This window comes from Leguminivora glycinivorella, chromosome 8 (genome assembly GCF_023078275.1).
Source record: "Leguminivora glycinivorella isolate SPB_JAAS2020 chromosome 8, LegGlyc_1.1, whole genome shotgun sequence".
In the NCBI taxonomy this organism is placed as follows: domain Eukaryota; kingdom Metazoa; phylum Arthropoda; class Insecta; order Lepidoptera; family Tortricidae; genus Leguminivora; species Leguminivora glycinivorella.
Window position 1 is genome coordinate 6,620,901 of NC_062978.1, and position 22,308 is coordinate 6,643,208.

Genomic DNA, 22,308 nt, shown 5'->3' on the forward strand with positions numbered 1-22,308 from the left:
GGAAATACCGCAGGCGACAATTCATTCCACAGTTTAGCTAGTTTAGTTTAGCTGAAGTTTATGTGAAGTTGGCCTTATTAAAATATTACGAAAATGCTGTCAATCCATGCTAATATTATAAATGGGAAAGTGTCTGTGTCTGTTTGTTTGTCCGTCCGATTTTTTAAGTGGAGATAGTTGAAAGGATGGAGGCTACTTTTTGTCTCTTTCTAACTCCCAATTTCCTAAAATGGAGGGTGGAAGTTTGTATGGAGCATCACGTAATTTTCAAATTTAATGCGAGCGAAGCCGCGGGTTAAAGCTAGTTTATTATAAAGAAACGCCTACCTATCATCAATGACATTCAGACTGATTCTCATTTCTTACTTCATGCTTTTATATTACCTCAATGCATTATTAATTATTATGATACAGTAATTTAAGCATGTCATCCTAAACACAAACCAGCGTGCGTATCCGAATGCACAAACGCTCACGATAATACCCTTTTCGCAGCTATCTCTATCGCTCTTGCGTATTGGCGCGAGCGCGACAGAGCCAAACTACATATCTGCGGCGTTTCGGTGGCGTTTCGCGTCGCAGAAATGCCATTCGGCTACGGGGCCTGATTTATCCTGATCTAAAATCCTGATTATTTGGAATGTAATGATGATTGCTGATTTGGTGTTGACATAAATTATTTTATTGCTTTAGCTTCTGACAATTCTGGAATTATACCTCCTAAGTTTATAATTATTACTTTTCATTCATTGACTATCCTGTCTTTTTTTTATTGTATAATGATTGCATGCTCATAGTTAGTTAATTAGTACCTTCATGTACAAACTGTAAATAATTTTGCATGTTGATGTTATGTCGACGGGATACTGTGTCTAAATATTTTACTTATAAAGATCTTATTGTAACGTATTCATGCAAATAAATATTTCTATTCTATTCTATTCTAAAACATAACCCATCGTATAGTATGACATTCACATTACAGAAAATTACTACGTACAGTCGCCATAATATGGTAGCGCCCCCGAAGGATCCCAAAAATACCTGAACCCGCACTCTAACGCCTTAACAGTACATGCGTGGTCAGATATATTTGAACAACATGGCCGTTCCTATATATCTGATCGCGAATGTACACCACATTGTTGCAAATACAAAAGGGCCATCATTATTGGTAGGCGCGGCACCAAATGGCGCCGGTGACTAAGTTTAAAGCCCCATCCCTTTCTATACCACCCACATGGTTTGAAGAAGCATGAAAGAGATAGTAATATGACTTCAGTTGTCAATCGGTATTGCCATTAGTATAGTTGGTGTTAGTGTTAGTTCACGATGACAGGGCATCATCATGTCGGGTATTAGAGACGCGTAATTATCACTCAGTTCGCAAGTTTCCGGGGGAGAAACATTGTTTAATAACATACAATTTTCATCGTACTACTTCGGTGACAAAGTATGGGGTACGATTGATGGTAAGCTGCAGCTCCAGAGGTGTTTGAAACCCTAAAATCTCGTCAAACTGTGAGCACTCCCGACTAATTCACCTTTCAAACAATAAAAAGAAATCTAAATCGGTTCATCCGTTAGAAAGCTACGATGACACAGACAGACACGTCAAACTTATGTCGTTTTTGCGTCGGGGGTTCAAAATCGATACAAGAAATAAACCTTATCTCACTGCACCGGTATAATAGTATTACTTAGTAAGTTACTACTAAACGCTCTACGTAGGAGTCGGAACAATAAACGGAGCAAGTAAATTTAGTAATCGCTGGTGGAACGTTGCCTCCCTGCGCCTACACTCAAGGCGAGTATCTTTTATCTTTATGGAGGCGAGTGGCGCCAGGGGCAGCTTTTTGAGCGTGTGCGTCCAGCCTCTGTGGTGATGTAACAAGGCGAGTACTCACTGGTGGTGAAGTTGCGGCTGGCGTACGCCGCGCTCTCCTTGTCGTGCAGCAGCGTGAAGGCGTGCAGCTGGTAGGTGGCGCCGGGGGACAGCTCCTTGAGCGTGTGCGTCCAGCCTCTGTGGTGGTGTAACAAGGCGAGTACTCACTGGTGGTGAAGTTGCGGCTGGCGTACGCCGCGCTCTCCTTGTCGTGCAGCAGCGTGAAGGCGTGCAGCTGGTAGGTGGCGCCGGGTGACAGCTCCTTGAGCGTGTGCGTCCAGCCTCTGTGGTGGTGTAACAAGGCGAGTACTCACTGGTGGTGAAGTTGCGGCTGGCGTACGCTGCGCTCTCCTTGTCGTGCAGCAGCGTGAAGGCGTGCAGCTGGTAGGTGGCGCCGGGGGACAGCTCCTTGAGCGTGTGCGTCCAGCCGGCGCCCGGCGTCTCTGGCGCCTCCACGGTGATGTTGCGCGCTCCGCCCTCCGCCCGCTCCGTCAGCGGGATCACCTGCAATAGCATCGGTCTTACAGAACTGTTTGAATATCTAGACTGGAGATTATATTGTGAAACACTAGATTTACTTTATTTAAAGCTGGCGAGAGAGAGCATGCACAGAGCCGTGACGAGTGGCGGAAAACAGGGGAGGCTTTTGCTCAGCAGTGGGACACATTATAGGCTATAGAAAAAAAAGCACAATGGCCTAATGTGTTATTGAAACCAATCTGGGTTGGATTGGAAGGTCACATGGCACAGTCGCTTTTGTAAGTATACACGGAAAAAAAATATTTTAACAATACTACCAGAACGTTTAGTAAAATAGATTTATCGTAACTGATACTACAATCTCGTAATAAAAACAACTGTATTGTTACGTTTACTATATCTTGAATTCAATAGAACTAAGCAAACATTAATATGCACTAAACAGTTCTGTTTGAATTACATATACGAGAACTCTAGTTTTATTTACAACTAATAGAATAAAGGTTACGATAATTCTATTAACAAGAAGCTTCTTGTAATGCCAAAAAAATAAAAATTATTTTTACAATCTTAATCTTAGCGGTTACTATCACAGTATACTTCCTGTAACTTTTTTATACGTTGCCATTACTTTGTAGTTCTCGTAAAGAAATAAAAAGAATATTCTTGTAATGTAAACTCAACGAAGAGTTATATTTAAAAATATTAAGTTTGTATAAATATGTACGCATCGCTGTCAACTCTATTATTTGTATCGTAGCGAATGCCATCGCAGTATAGTTGATATGACTGTTTTATAAGTTGGTATTACTTTGCAGCTCTTGTAAATAATGACAATAATATTCTCGTAATGTATACTGGTGAACAAATAGTTCTGTTGAAAAATTATTTAGTTAGTATTAATATTGTGTTTCGTTTTTGTAACGAAACGCCATGTTTAAGTACCATTGTATATCTTAGTGAATGCTATAGCAGTATAGTTGATTTTACTTTGCGCCTCTTGTAAAAAAATAACAATGATATTCTCGTAATATACACCGAAAAATAATTGTTATAACAAAAATATTGTCCGCATAAATAAATGTTTTGCTTGTGTAACGAAACGCAATGTCAAAGCACTCGCGGCGTGGTCGGCGGCCATTTACGTGTCATGAGAGATCACGCGTGGACGCGGATCGCAATAGGTTACCTATATTATTTATCGTTAAACGTACTCACTACGTATTATCCATTCGTTTGGTAGTTTCCATTTTAGGAAATGGATGAAGAGGTGCAAAAACTCTTGCAAGGATGGGAGATGGCAGAGTTGGCAAAAGCAGGTGAGTCATGTACCGTACATGTAGAACTTAGTAGATAATTAGAACTTAGTAAAAAGGCATTTAATGTTGTATTCATTTTACATTGCATACAAATTCATACGATATTACGTGGGCAAAATCTAAATACTGAACTAATAAGGACTATCCACGATAAAAAGTGGTCATACATAACATGATAAATCTTTCTTCCTGAATGCACATTTTGAAGCAATATTATATTTTGATAAATCTGTATACATAAAACTATATAATAATTAATTAAAAAAAGTAAAGTAGTTTTTAAAGCTATTCCTTATAATGCTTTAGTGTGTCTGAGGTTTCGCCGAATGTATACCATCAAGCATTTCATTTCTTGTACAGTGTTTTTTAACAAACTTCACACGCTTCCTGGCACAATTTTATAAATACTTATATTTTTATAAGCTGTTTTACACACATTAGAATGACATCTTAGCAGACAAAAAAATACTTTTTGTAACTCATTTCGACTTTTGGGAGTCAGGAAGACTTTCTACTCCAAGCACTGACAGTTGTTTTTGTATGGAGAGCCAAAAAGTGTCAAAAAGTCGAATTCAGCAAAGTTAGAAAATCTCAGTACTTTCTTAATCTGATTACAATCAGAAAAATGATTACTATCGTAAAATCAGTATGTAATAGGGTATATTTTGGCTATTATAATTAAACATTAAAAAAATATTTTTGTCATTAAAACTGTTGTACTTAAAGACTGCAAGAAGACACTGTACAAAAAAATATTGTTATCATGAGATACATACTGCTAAAATTCATAGGCCACCTAAAGTTTATAATTTGTTTGTATTTTTATAATGTAGTTTGATATCTACAAATTATTTGACAAACATGCTGCTTATAAATTCTCATTGTATCAAAAGATTTACCATGTTATATATGACCACTTTTTATCGTGGACAGTCTTTATATATATCTGAAGTGGACGTAGAATATTACTTATTGTAAAATTTATTCATAGAAATTTTAATGTCTTTTTCAGATGATTTACAATGGTTGCAAGTTTCCTGTGACCCATGCCATACTGTGGAACAAAAGTGGAAAAATTCTGCAAAATATAAATTTTGGACGAAATGAAGGACGGTTCTATTAACACTGACGAATATATGAATAAAGTCTTGCACTAAGGATCGTTGAAATATATTTTTAACAAATTATATAATTATTTTATTTACTTTCAGATTCACCAATTTTCACCGCTCATAGCATCCATTCCATATGCTGGGTGACCCAGGTTTCCGGATCCCAGTTTCAACTCTAGGCTTCTGTCTCTTGGAACTGGTCCTAGCAACCTGCATTTTTATCGGTAGGTACCTATGAATTTGTCTGTGCACTGTATAGACAACTAACATTTCTTGTAAATGTAAGAAAAGGTTTGTTGTCTATACAAGGTGGTACAGTAGGATTAAAGGCTGAGCCACGCCAGATACGTGTACGTAGACGTGCGCGTAGCGTACGCGGTGTAAATGACGAATCCTCATTAGAGATTACACCGCTTGTGTGACGTGTTTCCCGTGTGTGTCTAACGGTGTATCATCTCTTTTGAAGATTCGTACTTTACAGCGCGCACGCCACGCACACGTCTACGTACACGTATCTGGCGTGGCTCGGCCTTTAATCCTACTGAACCACCTTGTATAGACAACAAACCTTTTTTTACATTTACAAGAAATGTTAGTTGTCTATACAGTGCACAGACAAATTCATAGGTACCGATAAAAATATAACACGTTAACGCAATTGTATATTTATTAGAGAGTACCATAAATGCAGTTGCTGTAACTAACTTTCTTGTTCTATCAACCATTTAATGAAGTTTACATAAATGAAGAGAATGTAATATATATCAGATGACTTGTATTCTTAACGATACCTATTATTGGCCTAACTAAAGTTTTATAACCTTTACAAGAATTTCTTGTGGAGTTTACATTATTTTGTTTATTTAGACACTCCATTTGTTATAAATACTGAATAATCTAGTAATACACACAATTTGACTGTGTGACCCTTACAATATTTTTATTTTATGATACGTAATGTATATATTACCTTTACAAGAATATATTGTCAAGGTCACATTTCATTTATTAAGCTCTGCAAGAAAATATTATTTATTTGTACGGTCCACGTGTTATGATTACTAAATATTCTAGTAATACACGCTATTTTAATGTGTAGCAATTACAAGATAACTAGTTCACTAAGCTCAACGCATTTAAACAGACTAGTTTAGTTATTTATACTATGTGAACAATTGTCCCAGAATTTACTAGATTTTCTCGTTCAGATTACACTATTCAGGTATCATGGACGAGACTTTTTTCTCCGATACGAACATGTACCGTCTGTGTAAATTCTAAGACTCATTTGCCGAGGTAAGCTGTGTCAAAAACTCAAAATTAATATGCTTAGGTGTAGCCGCCGTGCAGGATCAGGAGCCGACGACTTATAAAAACTTCAATATAAGTAGACAATATTATATTCCAAATAGGTGCTGGTTTACAAGGGTGATTTGACTAAACGGTATGGAAGTGGTGTTTAAGGTAGCGAAGATGATGAAAGAGTGATTTGCAAGATTTAAGCTGTTAAAAGCGTTGGTTAAGTTTTAGGTGCCTCATTGGCCGCGATACATCGTATGTGGTGCGCTCCTATTGGCTCTTTATAAATCTTACGGAATTAGCCGAGCGATAAGTATACAAATAAAAAGTTGCGTTCGCAACATACTCCCGGGCTATTTTATTTGTTGAGGATAAATACTGTGAGAAAATTTTTCTAGGGTCAGCTAGTCAGCTAGCAGATAGCAGATTCGCATAACCTTCATTTTTCTTGTTTCCAAAATTATAGCAAAATCCTTCCGTACACTTTTTATATCATAAATAAAACAATCCAAAACGTCCAACAAAACAATTCCAATCTAAAATGGAAAATCCCACAAATCTATAGTTATTTAGCTATACGCTATGTAGGTGTGTAGAAACATTTGTGCCGGTGTATTTTGTGTTTCGAACGTCAATGGCAGTTGCCTTGGCCACCACAAAAGATAGATCCGGAATCCGCTAGCCTGTCTAGATGCAGCCGGATAATTGATAAATGTCGTTGAGAGGATAGGTCATACTTCACAGTGTACGTAGCCAAATACAGACTAGCGTCTCATTTCGGCCTGGCCACAGACATGTTTTCGCTAACGTACAGTCAAGTGCAAAAATATGTATCGAACAAATCGTCTCACAAACATGGTACTACGCTCTTATTACACCGGACTAAGATGCTATGTGACATACTTACATATTTTTGAGTAAGATGTGTACAGTTTACACCCATATTTTTACACTTGACTGTACTGGCGAAACCGTGTCTTGGAAAATAAATGCCACGCCGAAAAGGAGTCTAGCTAGGTATCTTTTGTTTTCACTACGCCTATTGTTAACACCTAATGTAATGACCGGCTCAAATGGTATCGGGCCTTCGTATTTAAAATGTAGTATATTAGGTATTAGGTACCACCGGCGACAACACAAGCGAGGTCGTTGAAAATTTCTTTGCACGTGCCAACTTCCAGGGTTAGCCACTAACCCGGTGGTAAGCATTGAACCCGGACTAAAGTTGTATTTAAACCCGGAGAGGTAAACCGAAAACAAAATAGAGGTACGTGACGTAGACCTAAGTACGTTTTCACATTATTCGATTCGATATCGATAAAAATCAAATTTTAAAATCAAAGATGGCGGCGTTAATATATGGGATATCGGTCCGACATCCGATATCGGATCGGATAATGTGATAACGCACTAAAAGACACGGCTGAGTGCAAAGTGACAGAAGACGACGTGTAAGCAAATTACATGGAAAGCTGATGATGGGAGGGTACCATCACGTGGGATTCATAGCTTGAAATAATTGGAAGAGAGAGAGAACGTGGAAGCAGAATAGCCCTAACAGCTATACATTAAAGTAAAGTATTATCTTATACTTTTAAACGAGCAATTCTTGTATATTTATTTATTTATTTATTTATTTTTATATATATTTATTTACACTGACAATCTCGGAAACCGCTCTAACGATTTCGCAGAAATTTGTTATGTGGGGGTTTTTGGGGTGAAGAATCGGTCTAACTTATCCTTAGGTCCCGGAAAACGCGAATTTTCGAGTTTTCATGCGTTTTTCTTCGCGCGCCATCTCGTGTGCAGTAGTTGTACTGTTAAGACAGAATTCTTTCGGTCGATGTAAGTACTATTTATTGCAAACACTAGATGGCGACACAGGTCAAGGCTAAAACGTATAGAAAAATACACTATTTGAGTTTTTGTGGCGAAATGCGCGCCATCTCGTGTGGAGTAGTTGTGTTGTTAAGGCTGAGAATTCTTTCGCTCGATGTAGGTACTATTCATTTTTGAACTAGATGGCGACACATGTCAAGGATACGAAACAGAACCGAGCGAAGCTCGGTTGCCCAGATATTAAGTATTTATTTGTAAAAAGGTTAATAGCATTTGTATAAATCATGACACTGCTAAGTTGGACATCCTCACGATAACACATGAACCTTAGGCGACACGTGCTACGAGTACAGAACTGCGTAAGTAATAGTCTAACGTAATGGCTGACAGAAACAACAAACAATATGTACTAAAACACATTTGGTGTAACTAAATAACAGCTATTGTGTGTGTAAAATTAACGGCGTTGTTTATAAATTGAATATGCCGTTCACTATTCTGTTTCTTTATACATACATACATACAATCATGCCTGTATCCTATTTATAAAGGGGTAAGTAGAGCACATGAAACTACTCGTTTCAGTGCCACCCTTGCCAAATAAGGGGTTGAAAGGTAAAGGTTTCATTTCATTTCATGACCGGTTGCCAGGCTCTCGCCTACGCCACAATTTAATCCATATCCCACAGTCGACTTCTACGACACCCACGGGAAGAAAGGGGGTAGTGAAATTCTTAACCCGTCATCAGAAGGGACGGCACGGGTTTCATATTTATATTCTAAATCCTTCGCGGGCATAAATTATAACGAAACCAAATGTGAGTTACTTTCGCATTTATAAATATAGTATAGCCACAATGCGTATGCCATTAGCCATTAGCAATGAAATAGAAGGCTTCTAAAAGGGGTTTATGAAGGTACAAAATAAATTATCCTCCACGTTAGCTAATCCCTCATCATCATCATCATCATCATTTCAGCCAATAATCGCCCACTGCTGAGCCTAGGCCTCCCTTCGTGTACGCCACTTATCCCGGTCCTGGGCTAATCTCATCCAGAAGTGCCCCGCAGTTTTTCGAATGTCGTCCACCCAACGAGCCAACAGATGCCAGGCGCTTCTCACATCCGATAGCGGCCACCATTCGGTCAACATTTCGGTCTACCTGCCATCACTCTGCCTGGCAACATGCCCCGCCTAATTCCATTTGAGTTTGCAAATGACGTCACCCACGTCCCGCACCTTGGTGCGGTGTCGGATCTCGACATTCCTCACTCGATCTTGAAGCTTAATGCCGAGCATGGTGCGCTCCATCGCTCTCTGTGCTACTCGTATCTTATGCACAGCCTAATTGGTGAGCGTCCATGTCTCGGCAACGTGTGTCATGGTGGGCAGGAACACTGATTGACGAGAGAAGTCTTTAGGCATTGTGGAACATTATTCGACTTAAAGATACCCGTTAGTTTGTCGTTAAACCCAATTCGTCCTAAGGCCCTAATTTGCACTATGGTCCATAATGACACAAGCTTACTCACTTTACCTACTTGGGACTACGCTTGGAAATAGAAGAAAAGGAATGAAAAACTAGTTAATTCAGTCGTATTGTTTGCAGATGTCTTTCTTAAATGTTCGCTGTCCAATGCACAATGACCGCACTGGGTGACCCAAGACTTAGAAAGCCGTAAGCTTTACAATTCAAAGCGGGACTATTGAACGTGTTAATACTAAATTAGTCAAGTGGTGTGCCTGTATTTATGTAACTACATATTAATTATTTAATGTGCATAGTAATGCAGTTAATTATGAGTATAGCGACGTCTTCCACTAAAGTTAATCAAGTGGAACGAGGTACGCATGTATTTATGTATTACTAATTTTTTAATATGTGTTGACTGCAAGTTGACTGCACTTTACTCCTACTTACCTAGCCGATTTTAACCTAGTCCCGTAGCCGAATGGCACCGAAATGTAGTCTAACTCTGTCGCGCCAATACGCAAGACCGATAGAGATATAGCTACGAAAGAGATATTATCGTCAGCGTTTCGTAAGCGTTTGTGCATGTTTGGAACATTCATTGTCATAAATTTATACCTATTTATACAACATGATCACTACATAGTATAAAACAAAGTCGCTTTCTCTGTCCCTATGTCCCTATGTATGCTTAAATCTTTAAAACTACGCAACGGATTTTGACGCGGTTTTTTTTAATAGATAGAGTAATTTTAGAGGAAGGTTTACATGTAGGTATAGTACCCGTGCGAAACCGGGGCGGGTCGCTAGTTGCAAATAAAGAACTTGAACTTACATTCGGCTATGCACACTATTCTTACACAAAACTCGCGACTACATATTACCATGCAATAATAAATCCGATCAGCTGGTCACATATGCTTTCCCACGTTTCTTTTATTCTCCATACGTATAAATAAACACATGGTGTAGCTGAAGGCCTTATGGCGGAAATGATTTTACGTCATGCAGGGCCCGTAGCCAAGAGTACAATAGTTGACGAATGATGATCCGTGACGTATCATATCATACTATAGTTACCATAGTTACCTCTCTCTATACCAGTAGGCGCGAGAAACTGTTTACTGTTTAAAATTAAAAAAAAAAAATGGATGAATGACAGTTCAGGACTTTCAAACATCCATTACTAATGCAACTAGGGAATAGTGATGGGTCGTTACCGGTAATATTACTAAAACGAGTATTTTACCAGTAATGTTACTAGTAATATTACCACTTAGCGGTAATTTAGAGAAATATAGACATACAAATAGATAAAAAATATTTATTTTGTGTTTATTGATACAAAGGATACATGTTGCACTGTATTATAACAAAAAATATTACCTACCTAACGTCAATTAGTAAACTACCAATATTACCAGTAATATTCCCAATACTACCGAGTATTTTACCAATCTTACTGGTAATATTACTATAGAGGTATGATATGGAAGTTACAATGAATCATAATTTTAAGGAATAATATGGCGAAAATATAACGATTTTTTTTAATCTGTTTTAATTTGTTGTATTAAGGTACCGTACCAATATTAGGGTTCCGTACTTTAATGGAAAAACATAACCCTTTTAGGATCATCGTCCGTCTGTCACAGTCACAGCTAATTTTCTCCGAAACTACGGAATCGATTAACTTGAAATTTGATAGACGTATGTAACCTTATGACCCGAAGACGGACATGTAACTTACATTAATACATTTCTATCATAGGGGGTCACTTTTGGGGGTAATGTAAAAATTAAAACTTAAAGATTTTTGAATGAAAGTTTCTTGCATACTATCACATGAAAGAGCTTATTATAGAATTATAGGCATCTAAAAATGTTTGTTTTTAATTATTTTGAAATAATTTAAGAAAAGAGACAATAAATAACCCGTTCCAGAACCGAAAGGTGGTAAGGCGGGGTTAGACAGCCGCTGGCTTTGCACTACATCTGTAGCAACGTGTCTGTCTGTATAAACATTTTCATTTATGATTTTTCCCAGCTAAAAATTTTCCTGCATACTCCATATTTCCTATCACCAGTAGAACCAGGACCATAGAACCGAAAGGTGGTAAGGCAAGGTTACACAGCCGTAGGCACACAGATTAGTTTATGTATTGTAAATAGTAGAAAATTAATAGGGTATTAGTATTTTATTTTTGCTTAAATCTCATCTAACAAATTTTCGTTAAACTGTAAATAGTAGAAAAATGGTCCGATAATGGAGTTTCACTTCTTACTGTACCTCCGAGTACAAAAGAGAGAGAAAAAAGCGGCTGTCCTACTCGCACTTGGCGTGTTTTTTTTTTCACATTACAACAACAACACATAGTTAACACAAAGTTATTGGGTACCCAATGCAGACTTGCATTAAAGTATTACAATAGATAGGTACCGTAAACTGGGGTTACATTGATCAGTTTATAGTTTAAACTTCTCTAACTTCTAAATTTAATAAAAAAAATGGGAACATCAATTTTTTTTAAGACTTTCTAATAATGTACGGAGAAAAAAAACGAACACTAGGATTTTTTGGTAATCGAATGTAACCCCTTACAGAAGTATTTTATCTCAAGGAAACATAAAAATCGTTTCGCAGGTTCAAAAGTTACAACTGTTTAATGCTATTTTGGGGTTACTTTGATCAAAAATATAAATTACCATCTTCGAAAAATCAACTTTATTTAAGATTGTCTCAATATTTATCACAAAAAGAGATCAAATTATCAGCCTCAATAAGTACCTTGACATAATACACAACAATCAACTTTGTGTAAGTATGGTCAATGTTACCCCATGCAGGTGATCAAAGACACCCCACAAACTAAATAATTAGTAATAAAATGCCTAGTTTGAATTTTAACACAAAACTCAATACAATGATTTTGATTATACCTAAACATATTTCTGGCAAGCTAATATTCACTGTGAACCTTTTACTTTAATACCCACTAAGTTAGTTTAGAAGTTATTTGAACATGATAAATACCGATAAACTATACTTACATTTTGACAAGTGATTTGCACTGCCCACGACCATACTTCTTCACTGCGTTAGTGCAACTAATGGTAGTAGTAACTATCGATAGTGCCAACGCCGTTAAAAACACCATAATGGTTCCTGTTATACCTTTTTGGTACGGAACCCTAAAAATGGACAGATGCGTTGGGACATGTAGAATTTTGCGTTTAAAGATAAAACGAAGTTTTTATCAATGTAACCCCAAGTATCAAAGTAACCCCAGTAGTAAAATAGTTTTTATATTTAATGGACAAAATATCCAAATATTACATTTATCTGCAACAAGCCACGAGATACCACAAAATTATACGAAGTATATTTGCAGTTGGTGACATGACTGAAAATATAGGAAAGAAATGTTTCCAGTAAGACTGGTAATTTACTCGGTATTATTGGGAATATTACTAGTACACTGGTCAAAAAGAGATATAAAAAAACAAACTTTGATGTAAAGCTGCATTTTTGGTATGTTATTTGGGGTCCTTGGGGGAATGTAGGACTATATTTTGCAAGCAAAAAAATGGTGTGCTAACTTCGTAATTAAAAAAAAAAGTAAAAAAAATCAGACTTTTTTTGGTTTTTGCCGTTTTATTAAAAAACTATGCATTTATGGTCGAAAGTTGCTGTGTAATATTGAAAGCGCATTAAATTCCAAACAGTTTGACATCTTTTTTATCAATTTCCGTCAAATATTTTTAGAGATATGAAGCGTCAAAAAAAGAGCATTTTTCCCCTTTCTATGAAAATATTCGTTTTGCTAATATTTTGAGACAGATATCAGCAAAACAACTCAGGCTATTACATAAATTGTAAAATAAAAATGTAGAAAATTTCACTAGCTTTCATTTAAGACCAAAAGAGTGCCAGTTATTTCAAAAAATAGGATTATATCATAAGTCTAGTATAACTGGATCAGAAATAATCGGTGGATGGTAATGGCCAAATGGGATAGTTTACATATATTTACAGGAGGCGTAGCGGAGAACGAATTATTATTATTTGGGGGCTGTTCAAGTATTACTTAGGGCCACTTGCACCGACGAAAATGGAGGGTTAACCCGAGGGTTAACCCACCATTTTATATGGAATGTGACAGATGACAGCCCACTAACCCTGAGTTAAGTGGTTGGTGCAAGTGGGCCTTAGACACATATTTGCGTATATCAAATCAACATTTATTTAGTAAGTTAAGTTTACGGTCAGAAAGACCTCAGGATCGCCGCTTAGCGGAAAAAAATATTTACGAGTAGAAAAACCTCATTAATTGAATCAGATTGTTCCGAAATTGTTCTTGTACGGACTGGTTTTTAAAGCATATCACTGAGGGTCAATAACATCGATGCAATCTCACGAGCGTTGTCGTGGACGTGCCCGAATCATAGTATTCTCCGTTTAACGAAATATCAGTACATAGTATGTGTTGTATTGCACGCGCAGGTCTCTCACCGCCGCGCAGGTGTAGTCGCTTGTACAAAAACTGAGGAACAGCTGTCTTTTTACGCTGTCACTACATTTGGTGAATCTTCTAGCCAACATCTTTGCCCTTACTGCGGTGGCTCGCCTCTGCCTTTCTATGTCCTCCGTCTTTTAAACTGGACAACAAGATGTGGCCAAGATATTTGAGTTCGTGTACTCTCCGCAATTGAACTCCATCAAGCAAAAGAGGTGGTACAGGTGTGGGCATATGTGCTGCCTCCATGAGCATAAATTCAGACTTGTCCGGATTGTATCTCATGTTATGCTGGCTGGCGTATCTCTCGCATTCTGCAAGTAACTTACGCATAGCTCCCACAGATGGTGCTAGTAGGACCATATCGTCTGCATAAGCGATGTGATTTATCATTTGCCCATTGATGGAGCAGCCAACCTCGGTACTGGTCAAAGCCTGCGACAGCCCATCCATGTACACGCTGAAGAGAGCCGGAGACATACTGCCTCCTTGTCTCACGCCACAGTTTAGCCCGCTGGCTGTGGACAGAGTTGACTTCCATCTTACTACGTTCTTCTGCTGGGAATACCACTTCTCCAGTATCTTAATAATTGGCGTGGGCGCTTTCCGTTCCCGTAGTTTATTCCACAGCAATTGGTGGTCAAATACAACTCAAGTGGACTTTCTATCACTACAGGAGTTGTGCCATCAAGATGCAGAACCAGGACCCTCAAAAAGGAAAAAGTAAAATCTAACTAATTCTGTTTTATTTTTCTAATTTACTAAACTTCAAAATTTTGTTGTATTTTATTTCTTCATTAGTAATAGTCAAATCGATGCAAAGTTAGCTTAGACAATTTTTTCAGATAAACGGATATCAAAGAAAGTAAGATCGAATAGATAGCACTTTCAACCTAAAACTTTTAGCGTAAACTATTTTACCTTAACCAATCTACCAGACTCTTGGCTTCTCTATTTATAGTTTTTTTTTTGTTCACCAAAGTAACTATTCGTCTTACTGACCTTTATTTGCACTAAAACTAAAGCAAAATAAATTTTATACAATGTTATATTGCAATATATATCATATCATGAAGTATTTTGCAGATATTTGTCTAAAAATATTGGCAAAACGCTACATTTTATAAATGCGTCAAAAATTAACCTTTTTTGACGCTTCATATCTCGAAAACTATTTGACGGACATTGATAAAAAAGATGTCAAACTGTTTGAAATTTAATGCGCTTTCAACATTACAAAGCAACTTTTGACCAAAAACGCATAGTTTTTTAATAAAAAAAATAAAAACCAAAAAAAGTCCGATTTTTTTACTTTTTTTTTTAAATTACGAAGTTAGCACACTTTTTTTTTGCTTGCAAAATATAGTCTTACATTCCCCCAAGGACTCCAAATAACATACTAAAAATCCAGCTTTACATCACACTTTGTTTTTTTAGCCGATTTTCATGTAAGATTTGACCGGTGTATAGTAAGATTGGTAATTTACTCCCCGAGGCACTCTACGAGTTTTTTTAAGTTTTATGATGTCGATTTAGTAATACATAATTTAAAAAATAACCATCGCGTCTCATAAAAATCGCAAATTTTGTATATTACCCACTAGGGAACAAATCAAATTATTTTATTGAATGTTTTTAGGGTTCCGTAGTCAACTAGGAACCCTTATAGTTTCGCCATGTCTGTCTGTCTGTCTGTCCGTCCGTCCGTCCGTCCGCGGATAATCTCAGTAAGCACTGGAAAGCTGAAATTTGGTACCAATATGTATATTATGTATATCAATCACGCCAACAACGTGCAAAAATAAAAAATGGAAAAAAATGTTTTATTAGGGTTTCCCCCCCCCCCCCCTACATGTAAAGTGGGGGCTGATATTTTTTTTTCATTCCAACTCCAACGTGTGATATATTGTTGGATAGGTATTAAAAAATGAATAAGGGTTTACTAAGATCGTTTTTTGATAATATTAATATTTTCGGAAATAATCGCTCCTAAAGGAAAAAAAAGGGCGCCCCCCCCTCTAACTTTTGAACCAAATGTTTAAAAAATATGAAAAAAATCACAAAAGTAGAACTTTATAAATACTTTCTAGAAAATTTGTTTTGAACTTGATAGGTTCAGCAGTTTTTGAGAAAAATACGGAAAACTACAGAACCCTACACTGAGCGTGGCCCGACACGCTCTTGGGCGGTTTTTTTATTTGTTCTTGCCATTTTTTCTTTCGTGTATGATATCTACTTCAATTTGTAATCCATTAACTAATAGTATAAATACGAAAGTAAGAAAATTCCTTTTTATTGACATGGAATGGAAGTCAATAATTATACAATTTCTTCGCAGACTACGAATTGACAAGTGCGATTGGTGTTACCGTTACCTGTAATTAATATATATTGATTCCGTGGTATAGAGCCACTCTGCATGTGACATTGTAATTATTGTTCTCGTCACTATCCGACGATTCAATCGACAAACCTATTAGAATCGCCTAATAGGAGAAACATTACAAGAAACCGCAAAAAAATGGAACACACAACTTTAAATGAAATTGATTATAGATCGTGTCATACACGAAGTCGTGTGCCTTGGTTCATATCTTCAAATCATTAAGGGTTACATTCTTTAAATGCGGGCGTCATCATGAACGGCACGATGTAATATCCAGTGGTTTGAAACTGGCAGTGAGTGGGGTCAGTGTCGCAACGCTAATGGCGATCATTTCGGTGACGCCGAGTGACTCAACTACTGCGAAATTTGCGGGAAAACCTCTTGCACCTTTTACTGAAACTTATAACTGAGGTAAAAATCGAAATAAGATGTCATATATTAAAGAAAAACCGGCCAAGAGAGTGTCGGGCCACGCTCAGTGTAGGGTTCCGTAGTTTTCCGTATTTTTCTCAAAAACTACTGAACCTATCAAGTTCAAAACAATTTTCCTAGAAAGTCTTTATAAAGTTCTACTTTTGTGATTTTTTTCATATTTTTTGAACATATGGTTCAAAAGTTAGAGGGGGGACGCACTTTTTTTCCTTTAGGAGCGATTATTTCCGAAAATATTAATATTATCAAAAAACGATCTTAGTAAACCCTTATTCATTTTTAAATACCTATCCAACAATATATCACACGTTGGGGTTCGAATGAAAAAAAAAAATCAGCCCCCACTTTACATGTATGGGGGGTACCCTAATAAAACATTTTTTCCCATTTTTTATTTTTGCACTTTGTCGGCGTGATTGATATACATATTGGTACCAAATTTCAGTTCTCTAGTGCTAACGGTTACTGAGATTATCCGCGGACGGACGGACGGACGGACAGACAGACATGGCGAAACTATAAGGGTTCCTAGTTGACTACGGAACCCTAAAAATGACGGACACCACAAGTGGCGAAGGCCGGATTCGAACCGGCGTCTTTAGCAATCCGGGCTAACGCCATGAACCCCTAGGCCACCACGTCACAGCGGAAGCCGTATTTGTTAAAAATAATTTGTTTGTTTCCATAGTAGGTTATACTTATAACTAGGTAGGTACTTTTGGCACCCTTTCATATTAATATATTTAGGAAAGTTAGGTTCGGGTATAATATTAAAACTAATTAGTTCGTAGGGACTAAGGTTCTCTTATTTGTCGCTGGCGGTATTTCAATATAAAGATAAACGATAAAGAATTTCTCGATTAATGCCTAACTTTTAAATAATATACACCATAAAAAGTGTATTTGTGTTGTTTTCCCAATTTGTCACTTGAAGACGCTTTGAAATGTTATTCGTACAAAGATACAAGCAAATCTCGTTCTTATGGTAAGCGACACAGTCGGACTTTTTACTAAAATTCAACACATTTCCACAGACCAAAAATCGCTTGTTGGTTTGAACATGCGTACGACAGCGTTCAGCGAAAACGACGCGCGATTTTTGGTCGGCTAAGAGCCTATTCCGCGTCGATATGTTTAGGGATACCCATAGATATCTGTGTGTTTCACCACTTTTTTGTTAGCAGTAAGAAGATAATAATTTGTGGGGACTTTAATGTTAATATACTAGATCCCACGCATGGACACACAGTTAGATTCTTAAATCTTTTTCAGTCTTTTGACTTGTTTCCGCTTTTCCACGAGCCCACAAGAATTACAGCCAGTACGGCGACTTGTTTGGATAATATATTCTGTAATTGTGAAGTTGAAAAGAAAGATGTCTTTAGTTGTTTCAGCTCTGATCACTGTGGTCAGAAAGCTTATTTCCAAGTCAACATTGTAAAACCACAGCAAGCGATTACGTATAGGCCTATCACTGCTAGCCGAATGGATAAGTTTAGAGAATCTATTATATCGCAGGTACCTACCTTGACAGGTATAAGCAAGCAAGATCCTGATACATTATACGGGGAACTGTCGAGTGTCATCCACGACGTCCACAAGAATATTTTTAAGACGAAGACTGTACAGCAAGGCCAATTGAAGTCAAAGTTTAGTGACTGGGCCACCGTCGGTATCCACAGAAGCAGGAAGAGATTGTATGACCTGTATGAAATGAGGAATTTTAACCATGATGAAAATTTTACTGAATATGTAAGGAGGTATTCAAAAGTGTTTAAGAAAGTTTGCGCCGCGGCTAAGTCTGCATTCTTAAGCAAGAAGGTCAGGTCGGCAGACAATAAAATAAAAGCTACCTGGAATATGATAAACGCTGAAACCGGGAAGACGAAACCCCGTGATGGCCATTACACACTAAAAGTTCAAGACCAAGTATTGTCTGCAGACGACGATGTTGCTGGCGCCTTTCAACACTTTTTCACCAACATAGCCACTGATACTACACGGAATTTAAACTCCTCTGTAGTTAAGGCAGGTCTCTACTTGGACAATTACAATGTTAAGAAATGCAGCATGGAATTATATTTCCAATTTACTGACCCCGAAGAGATTATTAAAACTTTCAAGTCCTTAAAAGTTAAAAACAGTGAGGACATTTGGGGGATATCTGTGAAAGTCGTGTATTCAATTATTGACGTCGTGGCACCTTATCTAGCCGATGTGTTTAACGCTTGTGTTAGGGAATGTGTGTTTCCCAATCTGATGAAGTATAGTAAGGTTATTCCTCTGTTTAAATCAGGCAGCAAGGATGACCTTGGAAATTTTAGACCAATTTCCATACTTCCCGTTCTCAGCAAAGTGTTTGAGAAAATTATATTGAACCAGTTGCTTCGACATTTTAACACGAATGGATTACTTCAGCATCAGCAATTTGGTTTTACACGAGGTCGTTCGACGACAGATGCTGCCTCTGTGCTAATCAAGCACATATACGATGCCTGGGAACTCTCGTTAGATGCTATCGGTATTTTCTGCGATCTCTCCAAAGCTTTCGATTGTGTGGAGCACGACACACTACTACACAAGCTGAAGCACTACGATCTATCCTCTAAAGCTTTACAGCTTGTTGAATCTTACTTAAACGAAAGAACCCAGAAAGTGGTTGTAAATGGTACTGAATCTAACGGTACAACTGTAAAGCTTGGAGTACCACAGGGTTCTATTCTGGGACCTTTTCTTTTCCTTGTGTATATAAATGATTTGCCATGTCTTGTAAAGAACAAATGTGAGATAGTCTTATTTGCTGATGATACTTCACTAATTTTCAAAGTTGATAGGCAACTGAGTGACTATAGCCATGTGAATGAAACTTTGAAGGAGGTACTAGAATGGTTTACAGCAAATAACTTGCTCCTTAATGCCAAGAAGACGAAATGTGTTAAATTCTCTTTACCCAATGTAAGGAAGACAGATACTACCATCACGCTGAATGGCGAAAACCTGGACCTTGTCGAGAATACGCTCTTTCTTGGTCTTACTTTAGATTGCAATCTGCAATGGGGTCCTCATATATCTGCCCTAGCAAAAAGGTTGAGCTCAGCCGCGTATGCCGTAAGGAGAATTAGGCAATTAACTGATGTGGAGACAGCTCGCCTAGTTTATTTCAGTTACTTTCATAGTGTTATGTCTTACGGCATATTGGCCTGGGGAAAAGCAGCAGATATTCAAACCATCTTCGTTCTCCAGAAACGGGCAATACGATCTATCTACAACATGGCGTCACGTGACTCACTGAAGGAACGCTTTAAGGAGATAGACATCCTTACAGTAGCTTCACAATACATACTAGATGTGATAATGTATACTCATAAGAATATAGAGTCCTTTAAGAAACTGTCAGATATTCATAGTTATAATACACGGAACAAACATAAGCTAGCGGTTTCCAAGTTTCGTCTACAGAAAGTGAAGAAATCGTTCCTGGGAAACTGTGTAACATTTTATAATAAGGTACCCTTAGAGGCATGGGATCTGCCCTTTACTTCATTCAAGAAGTACATAAAAAGTGCACTTCTCAAAAAGGGGTACTACAAAATTGATGATTACCTGGGAGATACTACACCATGGCCGACTATCCAGGCTCAAAATCTGTCATAGTTTTGCTAGCAGTGTCCCGGGAGACATTGTGTCATGCTTAAGGCGCTGTTGCTACTGGCTGTTTAAATTATTGATCCTTATTATTGTATAATTATAATTTGGTATATATATATATTGACTTGTTGAGTACATACTAGTTATGTATTCTGTAGAATTAGTTGGAGATTGCTAGCTTAACAGTCTCCTGACGTGAAATTTGTATTTCATACGCATTTTTTTTTCTATTTCTAGTTCTTTTGACACTTGGAGAACCTTTACACCTCCAAATTTTTATTTTTTATTATATCCCATTAATTATAATTGACTGTGGGGACCTTTTACATCTCCCAAGATCTTGTTTTCAATTAAGTCAATTTAAACTATGTAACATACAAGCACGGAATGTTGTGTCTTACATCTAGGTATACCGTATTCACTTATTATTGGAATATTTAATACAGCCCGGACAGCTTGAACATGTCATGCTCGCTAAAAAGTCTTTGCTTACGGTGACGTCGTTGATCGGGTCGCCACCTTCCCGAATGAAGGTTGAGGGAGGCGATGGCTGAGATGCGCGCCATATTCGTGAACGGGTGCTGTTTGTGAAGACCGGTCTGTTTCAGCTAATAGGGGCTATGCTATTCTATGTAACATTAATTTTGAATGAGATTACGTTGAGGCACTCTGTTCGGTCCTTGTTTGTTTATTTTTCTTTCTGACTCTTGGAGACCATATACATCTCCAAGGAAAAAAGTAGATTAAGTATACATATATTTTTTTTTTTTCCTTTGCTTAAGACAACAAGAGTCTTTTACAACTCTAAAGTTATTTTAGTTATTCGGTTTTTTTCTTCATGTATAATTTTTTTAGATGTACTTTGACACTTAGAGACTCTATACATCTCTAACATCTCTTATTAATAATCATAATAGCTTTGTACTTTGTATAATTTCTTGTGTTAATAGAACCGTTTTTCCCCCGAAGGGTAAAAAACGGATATTTAGGTTCCTGCCGAAGCTTGAACCACTAATGAGATTAACACCTTCATAACTCGGCCCTAATCGAGTGAATTCCTCGACTAGTAGCGCCATCTGGCGCGCCAGTCAAGTACTAGTGTCGCCCGGTTACCAGCGCTCGGCTGCTTTTTCCTCAGTACCTTTAGCCGGCAAGGCCCTTAAGGGTGGTTCAAGCTTCGGCAGGAACCTAAATATCCGTTTTTACCCTTCGGGGGAAAAACGGTTCTATTTAGGTGTCCGTGCCTTCGCTTGAACCACTAATGAGACGTGTTTAAACCTCTGCCGGCGCTGGTTAGGGCGTACTGTGACTGATATACTTTATTTATACAGAAATGTCATAATAAGAAATAAGAAGGTATGCAAAGGGATGTTTCAAAATTTAGCTACTAAGGTTTTATGAGTTGAAACTGACAGCACAGCACAGTTATCCATTATGACTCTATGATGGTGGTGAATCACTTAATTTATATATAACATAAAACCGACAGGAAGCCAGTAGTTAATAGATCGGTATTACAATATTTACGGAAATAAAACCTGTTATTTCATTAAAATTTTTGTCAGAAAATATCTGTAGCAACCCAAACTCTGAAGAGCTTCCCTTCATCAATGGGTGTTACATCAACGTCGGCAAAATTTGTCTCACGTTTCCCTTACAACAGTCCTTAGTCAGAACAAGATCATATACATGTTTTTTGTCTTATAAATTCACCAAGATACTAGTCTTCTTCTGCTTAAGATAACTATAATTATATCATGTAACTATAATACACAATTATATCATAGCACTGCCGTGAGCATTATGACATTATGTTGAAATTTTTATTTTTCATGTAAATTGATTACTGTACCATAAGTAATGCGCCTATATGTATCTCTCAATATGCACATATTATTGTTAGTATACTGAGTAAT

The 22,308-nt window shown here is 37.4% G+C and overlaps 1 protein-coding gene across 1 annotated transcript in view; it reads right to left on the reverse strand.

Annotated features, from left to right (window-relative positions):
- The window catches only part of LOC125228947 (tyrosine-protein phosphatase 10D-like), a 105,046-nt gene that overhangs the window by 73,328 nt on the left and 9,410 nt on the right, over positions 1-22,308 (reverse strand). The window contains 1 exon segment of the mRNA XM_048133669.1: positions 2,200-2,389. Coding sequence (XP_047989626.1) covers positions 2,200-2,389 — 190 coding nt within the window.